The 14,619-nt window shown below is 56.2% G+C and overlaps 1 protein-coding gene across 11 annotated transcripts in view; it reads right to left on the bottom strand.

The window, feature by feature from the left end:
• The window catches only part of Aatk (apoptosis associated tyrosine kinase), a 38,123-nt gene that overhangs the window by 21,497 nt on the left and 2,007 nt on the right, over positions 1 to 14,619 (bottom strand). For 5 of the 11 annotated variants that reach the window (XM_074044907.1, XM_074044915.1, XM_074044908.1 and 2 more), the window contains one exon: positions 14,018 to 14,165. The exons of 5 other annotated variants lie outside the window; for them this stretch is intronic. In XM_074044907.1, coding sequence (XP_073901008.1) covers positions 14,018 to 14,165 — 148 coding nt within the window. Of the gene's footprint in view, positions 1 to 10,708; positions 11,010 to 14,017; positions 14,166 to 14,619 lie in introns of those variants that run through there. One more of the 11 variants, XM_074044913.1, reaches the window with a different exon arrangement.

The following is a 14,619-nucleotide window of genomic DNA, read 5'->3' as shown; positions in this document are numbered from 1 at the left end:
TTGCAAACTAATTGTCTGGCTGGTTTCAATCTGCTAGGGTTGCAGGGGTTAACCACCAGAACCTGGTTTATCCTACCCTCTTATCCACACTCCAGGCTCATGAGGGCTCCTCTGGGCCCTGGGCCAGCTCTGCCAGGGGTTAAGCCGCCCCTTCCCCACTTCAGTGAAGCCCCAGGTTTAAGAGAGGTGCTCTGCTGAGCCTAAGCCCCAAGAAGGATCCAGGCTCCATGGCACATGCACCAAGTGAAGGATGAGCTAGACACATGGGCTGGACCACCTGGCCATCGTCTGAGCCTGTCTGTGAACTCAGCTCCCCGATTAGATGGGAGGCCAGGTACAAGCAACCTTGCAGATGCCTACAGCATGAGAGAAGATGTGGGGGGAGAGGGTGACAGGTGCTCTGGGCCCCCTGCTAGAGCAAAGCATCTGAGCCGATGGCTGAGGGGACACAGCAGTCAGACCCTGCCACCCACTCACAGCCCTAGGTCCAACAGCCTTGAGCTACCATCTCGAGCTCCAAGGCCCGGGCAGCCTGCCAAAAGGCTCACAGAAATTGGTTATGGTGGCTCACTGTTGTAATCCCAGCTACTCAGTAGGTGGAAGCAGGAGGATGGAGAGTTAGAGGCCAGCTCAGGCAAAGTTAACAAGTGTATCTCAAAAATATAAAAGAAAAACAAAAGGGCTGGGGTTTGACTCAAGTGGTAGAGCACTTGCCTAGCATGTGCAAGGCCCTGGGTTCCATCCCCGGTACTGAAAAAAAAAATAAAATAGACTCAGTGAATTAGGCTTGGCCACCTCCCAGTAACCTGGGGTCAGGTGTATCTCTATGTCCCTGGAGCCTGGCATCCTAGGGTGTGGAGCAGGGTTGGATCCCTGAGAACAAGGTTGGAGGCACCACAGCCTGTTCCATCCCAGCCTCGGGCCTCTCCCCGGGCCAGCTCCTGGGAACATACAGACCACCAGAAAGGCTTCTGGAGCAGCCCATGGCTGCCCCTCACTTATTAAGGCAGACTACCCACCTCCCAGACAGAAATTACAGAGACTGCAGCCTCTAGTGGGCACTCAAGTCTGGGAAGGCCTCAGACAAGTCACCTGACATGCTCCAGCTTGCACCCGACTGTCCCAAGGACTGGAGCCCCGCCACAGCCACTCAGTGCAGGGAAGTTTTCTGTCTCAGGTCCAAATCCGTCCCCTCCAGGCCTACTGCTGGGCCCCCATGTCCTGCAGGCCCTCAGCCCCTCATCGGTGTGTGACCCCAGAATTTGCAGCCTATACCCCTATGAGATAGGACTGTCAGTGCCAGGCTTCCTAGGCCCTGTGACAGGCACTCCAACAATGAGCACCAGCCAGGTCCAAGAAGGTCCTGCATACTGCCCCATCTGAGCAGTCTTTCCACAGCATCAGGGGCCAGGGTGACACCACCTGGGCTGAGGGGTGGCTCAGGTCTCTGGGTCTGGGGCCCCTCCCCCTTGCTCAGCCCCTTGGGAAAGTTCCTGCCAAGCGGTGCCAATGTCTGTGGCACTCCCTAGTGAGGTGGGACTCACTCCCCCTTTTACCCTCAGTGGCACCTTACACAGACCCAACCCGGCCCACGCCCCAAAATATGCCATAGCCCTCCAAAATGGGTGGGGATAACAAAACTGCAGACAGAAGCCAGGACTCAGAGGGTGAGCTCTCCCCCACCACTCAGGACCCTAGCGCCCTCCCCACTGCCTCCCTGGCTCTGTGATTAGGACCTTCGGGAGAGAGTGCCCATATGGTTGGGGTGGGCAGGGTTTGTGGGTGGACCCCACACTGCATTCCCAGTGAGAAGCTGCTACAGCCTGGGGGGACTGTGGAGGATGAGATGGATGGGGGTGGGGGGTGGCACTGGGAAAAACCCTAGGAGCCTCCCTGAGAGCGAGGGACTACGGCTGACCCCCACACTCAGTGCATCGGGAAAAGAAGGTGCTCCGTTTTACTATTAAAGCGTTCATTCAGCTAGGTGTGGTAGTACATGCCTGTAATCCCACCACTCAGATGCCTGAGGCAAGAGGGGATGGAGTACTGAAGGCCAGCTTAAGCTAGGTAGAGAAATTTGTCTCAAAAATTCAAGGGCCAGCCTGGGTGCTGGTGCTCAAGCCGATAAACCTAGCTCCTTGGCTAGCTGAGATCAGAGGACCATGGTTAGAGGTCAGCCGAGAAACTAGATCCCAAGACCCCATCTCCAAAATAACCAGAACAAGCTGGGCACCAGTGGCTCATGCCTGTAATCCTAGCTACTCAGGAGGCAGAGAGCAAGAGGATCCCGATTCAAAGCCAGCCCCAGGCAAATAGTGTGTGAGACCCTATCTCAAAAAAAACCCAACACAAAAAAGGGCTGGCAGAGTGGTTCAAGTGGTAGAGCACCTGCCTAGCAAGTACAAGGCCCTGAGTTCAAACTCCAGTACCACCAAAAAATAACCAGCTAGAGCAAAATGGACTGGAGTTCTGGCTCAAGCAGTAGAGTACCTGCTTTGTTAGCAGAAGCCCTGAGTTCAAATCCCAGTCCCACCCAAAATAAAGCCAGGCACTGGTAGCTGACACCGGTATTCCTGGCTACTCAGGAGGCAGAGATCAGGAGGATCACGGTTTGAAGTCAGCCTGGGTAAATAGTTCATGAGACCCTATCTAGAATAAACCATTCTAAAAAAGGGCTGGTGGAGTGGCTCAAGGTGTAGGCCCTGAGTTCAAGCCACACACACACACCAAAAAGCCCCAAGGGCTGGGACTGGGAGTGTAGCTCAGTGATGGAGCTTGCCTGGCATGCGCAAAGCCCTGGGATCCATCCCTAGCACCAAAAAAAAAAAAAAAAAAAAAAAAAAAGGCTGTTGAGTCCAGGTGTGAGTCATACCTGTTCACACCTTCCACGGGGCTCTAAGCAAGTGAGAAGGCTAAAGCATTTCAGAGAAAGAAGCTGCAGGTCAAAGGTTACAGATTCGGGGACTTAATGGGAACAGCTCTGGGTCACTAGAGAAATCGGCTGTCCAGCCTCACCTCCCCCAGAGTGACCTGGCTGATGGCCGGAGTCTCAGTGAACTCGAGCATCTTAAAAGAAACCACGCAATCACCAGGGGGTTGTGCGTGATGCCGGGGACGGAACCCAGGGCCTTGCGCACTTGGACATGCTGGGAAGAGGAGCACACCACTGACCACTCCTCTGCCCCAGCTTCGTAACAGAGACAGAACTGTAAGCCGAAAGCAATGGAAGGACACACACACGCAAAAAAAGTGCGTTTGATAAAAAGCCCCAAATTAAAGGCATACAGTGCACCAGATACAATGACCTCAGGAAAGTAGGTCAGTGCCCATGTCATTCCGCTACAGAGCACGCGGTCAGCAAAAAAATAAACCAGACTCTAAGACCCCAAAACGCAAACAGCAAACTGTGTGACTTCAGCTCACAAATGAGGAAATTCAAATTGCCCAGCCCCCAAGGAAGTGGTCAGCCTCCATCACAATCAAAGAGACACAAATCAAAACAGCCCAGCGTCCAGCCAGAGGGAGTTTGCAGTGACAGTTTAAACCAGAGCAGGCCGCCCAGGCTCTCTGGTGGGTGTTAAGTGGGAACAGCCCTGGACACTGCCAGTCCTTCGCAATTCCAACTAAGAAGATAAAAGTGTGTGTGTGTGTGTGTGTGTGTGTGTGTGTGTGTTGGGGAAGGGGGGGATGTCTGCAGGAACCCAGAGCAAAATCAAATGAACGCCACAAACTGGAAAGCTTCCCACACACTGCAGTGGGTTTAGAAGAGTAAAAAGCACTCCAAATACTCAACAATGAAAAGTACTTAAATAAAACAATAGGATATCTGCAACCGAAGACATAAAAAGTGAATTTGAGCCCAGAGTGGAGGTGCACACCTGTAATCCCAGCACTTGGAAAGCTGAGGTTGGAGGATCAAGAATTCAAGGCCAGCCCAGACTACATAGCAAGACCCTATCTCAAAAACAAAAACAAAACAAAAAAAGGCTGCCCAGGTACCAGTGGCCTCATGCCTGTAATCCTAGATACTTGGGAAGCTGAGATCAGGAGGATTGTGCTTTGAGGCCAGCCCAGGCAAACATTTCCTGAGAACCCCCCCCATCTCCAAAATAACCAGAGCGAAATGGATTGGTGGCATGGCTCAAGTGCAGTGGCTCACATCTGTAATCCCAGCTCCTGTGGAGGTAGAGATTGGGAGAATCGAGGTTCAAAGCCAACCCTGGGCAAAAAGTCACTGAGACCTCCATCGCCACAAAAAATCTAGGTGTGGTGGACCACACTTGTGGTCCCAGCTAGGGAAGGAGCCACAGGAAGGAGGACTGCAGTCCAGGCCCGCCAGGCAAGACACAAGACCCTACCTGAAAAATAAAGTCAAAAGGGCTGTGAGAGTGGCTCAAGTAGAAGAGCGACTGCCTAGCAATCATGAGGTTCTGAGTTCAAACCCCAGCACTGGGGGGAAAAAAAAGTGAACCTAAGAAAATGCTTTAAGTAAACGGAGATACACAAATTAAAGATGCTATTGCAACTGCAAGGCAAGACACAGAAGTGCACAATGTCAGCCACACTTGTGTCAAAAAGAAAAAGCTATAAGGAAATATCCCAAAATGTGAGCAGCAATTGTCTTGGGAAGCAGAAATCTGGGTGGCTTCACACTGCGTTTCTCATATTTTCTGTAATAAGCATGAGTTCCGTTTAGAATCAGATGAGGTATCACTTAATCATTTAATTCTCACTTAGACCTAATCCCGTCACTTCCTTAGAGAACCCTGAGACTTCACTGGATTCAGAACATTCTATCCTCATCCCAGGCTCTCAGGTTCCTGGGGTCTCGGTCTGCACTCTGCTCACCCCTGACCCACCCCCAGCACACTCAACACACCTAGGTGTGCCTCGCTGATCCGTTCCTCTGCCTGGGATGCAGGTCCCACTGGCCTAGCTAGGCCCCCTCGGTCTGGCACAAAGCTGGCTCCGGCTGTCCTGGAAGCCTTCCCTGTCCACGGAATGGTCCTGCCCAGGAACCCTGTCCAGGCCTTCCCTGGTCCCAGAGCCTCGAGGGAGGACTCAGCTTCTGCTGGACCAGCACCACCGCCAGGACCACTGAACACATTTAAGACACACATGAGCCTGGGGCAAGGTCCTTAGGGATAATGGCAGGCCATGTAGCTGGGACCCAGTGCAAAACAGCAGGGCAATGACACCACACTGAGGAGCTTGGGTGGGCCTGGCAGGACAGAGGGTGGACAAACACAAGCACGTACACATGCAGACTTGCACTGTCACACGCTCCTGTGTGTACACTCACAGGAGCCATCACTAGAGAGCGCAGGTGGACGGGCGGCACCCTCAACCCCAGGAACCTCACAGCCAGTGCCTCTGTCTCCCCAGCCCACTCGCTAGCCCAAAGAGCATCAGTGAGCAACCTGGCCCACGAGCACGGTTAGGGCTCTTTGTAATGGGAAAGACCCACTGAGCATTGGTGAGGGGGTGGCAAAATGAGATGCCGTGGATGCCAGCATGGTGCTTCCTTGATGGTGGGCACCGTACAAGTTCACTGACACGAAGTCCAAGCAGATTCAAGACAGCTTCACGGTCATCAGGGGTCAGGGGAGAGGGCGGGGGCAGGGCTTCTTCTGGGGTAATGAGAATGTCCTGGAACCAGAGGTGGTGGCTGTGCACCACCGTGAGCACTCCTGCCACTGTCTTGCTCACCGGGCGTCCTACGTGAGTGTCATTACAACACATGTTCTACTTTGAGCTTCCACACCAGGTCAGGAGCTCTTGATGGCCAGCCCTGCCCCAACCCAATGTCCCCATGGAGCTCCTTCCCCCAGGGACACCCCAGGTGTCCACAGCCTTGCTCCTCACCATCCTCAACTCCCCCTGGAACAGGGGCTACACGCGCAACAGACAGCTGTCCCAGGGTGGGCTCCCATCTCTGCCAGATGCCCTCTGCTGCTCACTCCCAGGAGTTCACGACCCACCAATGCCTGTGCCAGGTATGTGGGGCCCTGAGGACAGAGTGTCCCAGACAGTCAGCAAAGCCAGGCTGCGTCCCATATCCACTCATGAGTCGGGCACAGGGGGCTCGGGGCATCTGAGGACCTGCTGGCACCGGCCCTGCCTGCCTGTGTGGTGATGCAAACGGGATCTTGCACAGGAAGGAAATCATGCAACCCCAGTGGGCGGGCACACCACTGGGCTGAGAGAAGCCAAGGCAGTCAGACGCACTGGAGCACGTAGGGTCGGTGCCAATGCCCAGGGAGAGCTGGGGTCCCCAGCGTCTGTCACGGATGCCCCCTTTACAGCTTGTGGCAGGAGATGTAGCAGGGTTCTGGGGAGGTCTGAGAAAGGGTTTCTTGTCCTCCATATCGGGCCAGGGCTTCTCACTGCAAGGGCCAGACATGGAGGCTTCTGAGAGGAATAGAATTCCCAATGACATGGTCCATTCCCCAGATGGAGACACAGAAGCCAGGCCTGGCACTGGTACAGCAGGGTCACCAAGGCAACAGGCCTGAGTCCCTGGTACCTCGAGGCCTTCCTGGTTGGCCAGTCACCACTTGATCTCCAGTCCCCACAGCTTCCCAGGACCATGGCTGCGTGCAGAGGACAACTCCACCCTACAAGTTGAAAGCGCATGATGGGTACTTTCAGACAGTCCCCAGCAGGTGGGAAACTGAGGCCTGCCCTTCCTGCCTCTGCAGCCGAGCTCTGGGCAGGGTGCATCCAAGCCTCCCGAAGGGGAAAGGGGACTGAGGGCACTAGAAAAGGAGACTGTGCCCTCCAGACTCAGCACACCCCAGGACCTTCCTGACCTTCTCAGACCCAGGGCTCAGGGCAGGGGTGGGCACAGTCTGTCACATGGAAATCTGGGTGGCAAGGATTGGGGGTATGGAAGTTAAGGGATCCCCCCAGGTAACAGAATATGGTGTCCAGTGGCTATAAAGAGGCTGCAGCTGCTCTGTCACATGAGGTCTAACATAAAGCCACAAAGCGTCCTTGGGGCCAGAGCCAGCCTGCCCCTGGGAGTGATGAGCCTCAGATGAATGGGCCACTCAGCTGCAGGCTCCAAGGCCCCACCACGTCCACACTGCCAAAGCACCTGCGCACACTGCCCTGCCTGGTGCAGTGGGCCCACTGTTGAATGTGACTGGACAGGGCCGTGGGCACAGGGAGCACCTGCAGCCAGCTGGTTGGCAGGTGGAGCACAGGAAGGGAAACCATGCAGACACCGCACCTTCACTCCTAGACCCTGGACCCAGCTCTAGGAAGGTGACAGGTTGCTGGCAAGGATGGAGTCTGCCCCCTTTCTGTCATCAATGTTGAACTAGGAAATAAAACGTTATCTGTACCCCGAAGGCTGAGAGGAGTCCAAGGGCAGAGAAAGCCTAGGATCAAAGCTTCTGGGAGGGACCTGAGGGGACCCTGGGGGAATCACACATGCTCCCACATCCTCACACTTGTGCCACATGCATACACATGCACATGTGTGCTCAATAGACATGCACACACACTTACTCCCACATACACATCGTGGGTCCTCACACACGTGCTCAACACATGCATGCAATGTGCACATGCTTACATATATAGACGCACAGCTGTGTACAAATCCTCGTGTGCGTGCACACATTACACGGGGATCAGCACACTCACATGTGCACACGTGCCCACATCCCCAGACTCCCTGAGCACACCCAGGGCAGCACCCAGCCCCATCCGTCTTTGCGCTAAATACAGCATCCACTTCCTGCTGCAAAGAGTCCCCAGGGTCCCCAGCATTCTCTCCCAAGACCCCAAAGCCTGCCTTCCTGGCCCCTTGACATGCCACACTGGAATGAACTGTCCAGTGGCTGCCAGGCCCAAGGACAGAAGGAAGTTCTACCAGCATGACGCTCTTGAGTGACATCCCTCCTGCAGACATATGACAAGGCTGGGGCCTGATCTCTGTTGGATCCCAGGCCCTCAATGCTTTCCCTGGCACCCAAGGGCCTTCCCTAGGCTGATTCAAGGAGGAGTGGGCACTCAGGATGGCCCCAGCCCCCAGGCACCCTGTGCCTACAGCTGAGAAACCCTGAGGGACAGCCAGCTCAGGCAGCTGGGTGGCAGTGGCAAGGTCGATGTTACACAGGGTTACCATTGCTCTGTCCCTGGGGCCATTCGCTGCTCCACACAAATGGTCTATATCTCCTTGGCATGGATAATGTCCCACCTCGGTTCCCAGTCCCAGCTTCGTGATGTGCACCCCTTTCCCTGACTTTCCTGGTCACTTTGGGACCCCACCCCAGCTTCAGATGCAGGGCTAAGTCTGAGGGGTTGTGAGGCTGAGGCCAGCCAAGGAGGAAACCCACAGGGCTGGCTAGACTGTCAAGCGCCCGGAATGCATGCTGGCTGTGGTTATTTTTAGACCGAACTTGTAGGGCTGCCTGTCACAAAAGGAAAAATAAAGCAGAGAGGGACGCAGCAGTTCTAGCTCAGAACAGCTGACTGTGGGTGCCACCAATGCCAGGACCCCACAAGTATGAACAGCAGAATGGGCAAGATTTGGGGGCATGAGCTGAAGACAGCCAAGGCAGGGCCCAGCCCAGATGCAGCCCCAACCATGGACAACTCCATGCTCTTGGGCCTGGCAGGAGCAGGCCCCAGGAAGAACAGGACCAGGGGTCTGAGCAGTATCAGCCTGCTCATTTACCACCGAGGGGTCAGTCGCTGCCTTTCAGGAATGCCTACTGATGCCACAAGATTCCAGGCTCCTTCCCGAGAAGACCAAGATGGCCACCCAGTGGTGTGCAGGTCAGTGGTCAACAGTGGGTCCCTGGAGGCAAGACGTGAAGCGCTCACTGCAGCCGCTCTGGGTTGGGAGGAGACACACACCATCTGCACTGCACACCCTGCACACCAGGCAGACAAGATCACTAGGAAGTGAATGAGCAAAGAGCCTGTTGACACACATCTCTGACCAGGACCCATGTCCAGAATACATGGATGTTCCCACAAAGCAACGAGCAAGAAGTTCTCTTCAGAGATCACGAGGGATCTCTGAGGAGCCAATGAGCCCAGAGAGGCACTCAGTGTTTTTTTCGGGGAAGGTGACTGAGGCCGCCTTGAGACACACACACACACACACACCAGGAGGCTGAGATCAGGAAGACCAGGCCCAGTGTTCCAGCACCTCCCTTGGAGAGAAGTGTGGGATGCAAGGTCCACGAAAGCCACGCCCCAGCATCCTTCTGTGGAGTGTGCGTATCAGAAACGGTACAGGGTGGTCAGAGAACAAGAGACCCTGTGATCGTGCTGCAGGAAGCAGATTCTCAGTTCCAGGGTGGGAGGGAAGGAGGAATGGACAAAAGTGCTCCAAAATTGATCGTGGGACTAGCTAGACAGCTCTAAGTACTGAAAGCCCTGGATTCCAAACTACATGCCACTAGAATTGAATCTCAGCAAAGAAGAAAGAGGGAAGGGGAGAGGGAGGGAAGAGGCTGGCCAGAATGCTTATGGCTGCACCCCAAGAGACAGCCCGAAGCTGGACAGAACCAAATGCTCACGCCCACCTTCCCCTGCCCCACCATGGAGCAGATGCGTGGCTGCTCTGTTCACAGGGTAGAAAATTATTCGGCAGAGCGTGAGTGAGACATCACGGTCTGCAGAGCCCAGAGGCAGCAGTGCGGTGGCTCGGGGACAGAGCCAACGGGGTGCCAGGGTTGGGAGTGCTGTCATGTGGGTGTGTCCAGCTGAGGCAAATCCCTCAGGCCATACCCTGGAGACTCGGGCATGTTTGCCTGTGGGGGGATTCAAGAAAACCCCATGAGGGCCTCACAGCAGAGTGACACATGGACCTCGGACAGCGCCACGTCTCCTGTCAGAAACTCAGTGGGGGACAGAAGCCACTGCACCCCTCTATCTACTGACTGTCCACCCAGATGCCCTTGGGGCCTGGCCCTCAGGTTGAACCAGGCACCCTGAGCAGAGCAGCCAGCTGCAAAATCGCAGTGCAAACAGTGAAATGAAGAATTTCAGGGGTGGAGGGCTGGCCTAGAATGCACACGGCCCATTCCCAGTTTTAAAAAAAAAGAATTTCAAGATAATAAGGACCCAACATGAAGCCAGAAGGGCCCTACTGAGCACCGGAACCTAAGTGCTTGCCAACTTCAAGGACCCATCCTCCATGCCACCCCACTGGTCTCAAAGCTCAGCTTCAGGGTGACCTCGTCAGAGCCCAGGTCTGAGACCCAAGCTCCCCTGTCCCCTGCCTAGTTCACACAGCAGCAGGCAGGCCATCTCCACAGCAGGCCAAGTCCAGCTGATCAGGGCAGCCTGGTGCCATGTGCTCAGGACAGTGACAAGGAGATGCCTCTCTGGGGATCCTGGGGGTGGCGGAGCTGGGCTCCCCACCCAGTAAGGAGTAAGGAAAAGGAGCCACAGGCATACCTCACCAAGGGGGAGACAAGAGCAGACGGGGTTATTCCTCCTACCCCGATGAGGGGCATCCGTGGGGCCACCAAGCCTCTGACTACTGAGCTTCCTCGCCTTAGCTCCCCCATCTGTGACAGATGACCCCGCTGTCCAGCCCGCCTACTGCAGAGGCCCTGCCCAGTCTGGGTGTGGACACAGGTCTATTGCCAGCACAGGCCTCATGAACAGCTCTCCTGTCCCCCACCCCAGGGCTGGCAGTGGCAGAGCAACCTGTGTGCTCCCAGAAACCCCCACGTACCGGCTTTGGGCGTGGCTCCCGCGTGGCTCCAACTGCACCCCACCCCACAGTGAAACTCAGGAGGACCCCCCACCCTCACTGCACCCTGATGCCCTGGCCCCCGACCCAGGCACAGTAAGGCAGGGGACGCCACTGTGACAGTCCTCGGGCAACCGTCCACTCAGACAGGCGGCCTGGGAACTGGCTCCGGCCCGCGTCCGCCGCCCTCATTTCCTCTGCCGGCTTCCTCTGCTGGGGGCGGGGAGGCCCTGGCCGCCTGTCCTGCTGCTGTTAGTTCCTCTGTGACAGCAGGCGGGGCCAGCTTGGAGTGGCCCCTACGCCGAAGCCCTCCAGGCACCATGGTCCGAATGGCTGGGGGGGGGAGGGAGGTCTCCACCACAGACACAGCTCTAGGGCCCACTTCATCCACGCCAGCTGGGAACAGGGCACGGGGGCCCAGCAGCCCCTGAACAACAAGCAGAGTCTCCTGGCTTCCCTGTGGCCCAGCCTCAGACCCCACCTCAAGAACCACAGGAGAGGGCAGGTACCACAGACCCAGGAAGAGGGTGGCAGGGGTCAGGCATGACCCACCCTCAGGAAGTACTCCATGAGCAGAAGACAGGTGGCTAGGAACAGTGAGGGCATCAACCCCAGGCTCACCCCTCACCCACCAAAGTCAAGCAGACACCGGGGTGGGTGCAGATCCCCCAGCCCCCGCCTTGCACTCAGACCTGCAGAGACACTTTGCACCAGTGTCCTGAGGTGACTAAAGCAAAGTGTCACACACTGATGGCTCATGCAGGAATAATTTATCTTCTCACAGTCTGGATGCCAGTCTGAAATCTAGGAGGCGGCAGGGCTGTACTCTCTCTGAAGGTCTAGGGAGGGGTCTTCCTGGCTCTTCCAGCTTTTGGGGACTCCAGGTGTTCCTTGGCTTCTGGCCCCATGACTATAGGCTCTGCCTCCTCTTCTTGGGGTTCCTTCTGTGCCGTCTGGTCTTTTTCTTAGGATTTAGAGCCAACCCTACCTCAGTATGACCTCATCTTAAAAATAATATAATTACATCTTTCCAAACAAGGCCCCATTCCGAGGTTCTGAGTGGGCATAAATCTGGGGTGACACCACTCAACCCAGTGCACATCCCCTGGAGAGAATGGTGGGGTACAGGGAGGAACCCCGCATCTCTGTCACAGGTGAGTGTAAGCAGAGACCAGTCCTGGCCATACCGATGAGTCCCTTGGCTTTCAGGTTGCTCACTGGGAGCAGAGGGCCCAAACCCCACAGAGAAATCAAGACCCCTCATCTATGGTCACACAGCAAGGCCAGGTCCCTTCCTTGCAGCGGGTCAGGGCCGGGGCACAGCAGGCATGGAGGTACCCTGAAAGTGGCACAAGGCTGACCTCCTCATCATGTCCCAAACAACACACGAGCTCAGACCCAAGCCAGCCAGCTCATGGGACTCAGATCCATGCAGAAGCCGGAAACCAACATGCCTGGCTCAAGTTAGCCAAGACCAGGGAGACGCCATGACCTTGGGAAGAACCAGTATCCAAGACAGCCTGGAATTTCAACTCCAAGTAACTGAAGGAGCCGCAGGAACGGATGGTGAATGGGACACCAGCAGGGGGGATGTCCTCACCCCACTCAGAGGGAGCTGGCCCCAAGGGTCCCCACAGAGATGACCACACACCAGGAATGGCAGGCTCGGCAACACATGTGCATGTGAAGTGTGTGTGTGTAGAGCCCCACTCACCTGCATGTGAGTATGTGCGTGTAGGCATGTGTCACATTAGCACATGGGAGGCACATGGGAGGCCGTAGGTGCCTGTTTGTGAGTTTGTGTCTGTGCAGACACATGTAGGTGACCCAAGTCCCCATGTGCGTGCAGCAGTGCCGGTGCGTGAGGGTGACAGGGCCCCACATTCCCCCAGCCCCTGCCCAGGGGGGTTGGTGACCTCACACATTCACACACCCTGGATTCATGGGCTGGGCAGCCTGTACTCGATGATCACTTCTAGAAAGGTCACCTGGGCCTCTGCACGGAGCCCCTCAGCCTGCCTGCCTGCGCCCCAAGGGTCTCCACAGCAGCATTTGCCCTGGGCTGCCCTTCACCCAGATGCACAGGGTTTGGGGAGGTAAGCAGGGCAGAGGGCAGGCTCCTGCCCCCAGGCCCAGGCTGGTCTGGGATGCCTGGGCAGTACGGGGCCTTCAACCAGGCCCCACAGCTCTTGGGCTGCTTGAGCACAGGTCACAAGGTTTTGGTTTCAGGAGTGCATCGGCGCGGGGCACGGGTGGCTCACACCTGTAATCCTAGCTCCCCAGGAGGCAGAGATCAAGAGGATCGTGGTGTGAAGCCAGCCTGGGGAAATAGTTCATGAAACCCTGTCTTCAAAAAATCCATCACAAAAGAAAAATGAGTGGCTCAAGGTGTAGGCCCTGAGTTCAAGACCCAGTACTGCAAAAAAAAAAAGTGCACCTGCAAGCCAGCAACCAGGATCTGATCATTCCCCTAGGGTCCCTCTTGGCCAAGTCCCCGGAGTGCATACCACATTCAGACTGGACCTAGCATGGAACACACAGCTCCTCTACCACATGGTCACTGTGGGCCCTGCACCCAGTCACACATGGACGTAAAGGGAGTGACCATCCTGCTTTCCCCGGAAACCCCCACATGGCGGAAGGCCTCCATGAGCTGAAGGGTTGGCGATGGGGTGGGCAGTGGGGGAGCAGCAGGTCAAGGCTGCCTGAGTATTCCACGGGCTTCTGCATATTCCAAGGACTGCTACTTGGTCCACGGTGCCACCCTGCCCAGTCACAACCCCAGCAGAGGCAGCCTTGACAAACCCTGCTCAGGTAAACCTTCGGCTCAGCGTTCCACACTATCACCCCTCCAATGTGGGCGCTGCAGCCATTCCTGCCTTACGGAGAGGGAAACTGAGGCACAGAGCTGGCCGGACAATCAGGAAGGGGCTCGTGAATACACCTGTGAGGGGAAGCCTCCAGGAAAACCCGGACCCTAAGTGTGCAGGTTTTCCCAATCAAGGCTGAGCCCCCTCAGTCCAGCTCCAGGTCCCAGGAATCACAGCACCCTGCCCGAGGCAGACACCTGCTGGGTCCCTCAGCTGCATCTGGTTATCCTGAGGCCCGGAATGAGACACGTGGTAACCTTCCGCCTCAGGGCACTCGGAGAAGTAACTCCCACCCCAAGGTCATATGCCCCTTCTGCCCAGCTGGCTGCACATGGTCCTGTCTCCCCAGAGATCACCCCTCACCCATCAGTTCTTGTCTTCTGTGCCCTGTCCACCTGGTGACCCCAGGGTGACATTTTACCTGTGCACAGGGGTTGGGAAACTGGCCCGAGACCATACAGCACAGAGGCCACTGGGTTCCATGCTGCCAAGAAGGCATCCACATCTGCAGCATCCCAGAAGTGTGCGTCCAGGCCTGGTCCCCTCGCACCGTGTTCTGCCCGGCGAGACTGTGGTGATGGAGGGCCCCAGTCGAACCCCAGCAGGTGTGATGGCCTCTACCTCTAACTCAGCCCCTCTACTCTCAGGTGTGCCCACCACCTGTGCTACCATGATTACTGTCACTTCTATGGGGACCAGACAAAGAGCTGGCCATGGGTAGAAGGACACAGCTTGGGGACTGTCAGGAAGGACCCTGTGCCAGCTGAACAGCACTAAAACAAACTGCAACCATCATGAACTTGAGCCCCTCCCTTCTTAGAGTCTGATGGCCCCAATGAGACCCCCAAGATGCAGACAGACCTCAGGCACTCACTATGAGATGGAGAAAAGCCAGTCAGCCACTGCGGCCACAGGGAGCCTAAGCACCAGCTGTGCCCCAAGAGAGGCTCCCACCCCTCCACACCCTCACACCCACACGCCTCCAAACAGAAGTTTCTGCTGGACACTTCACCCCAACCTAGA

Source organism: Castor canadensis, chromosome 11 (genome assembly GCF_047511655.1).
Source record: "Castor canadensis chromosome 11, mCasCan1.hap1v2, whole genome shotgun sequence".
NCBI classification, from domain to species: domain Eukaryota; kingdom Metazoa; phylum Chordata; class Mammalia; order Rodentia; family Castoridae; genus Castor; species Castor canadensis.
Note: the sequence above shows the minus strand (reverse complement) of the source record. Positions and strands in the feature narration are given on the sequence as shown.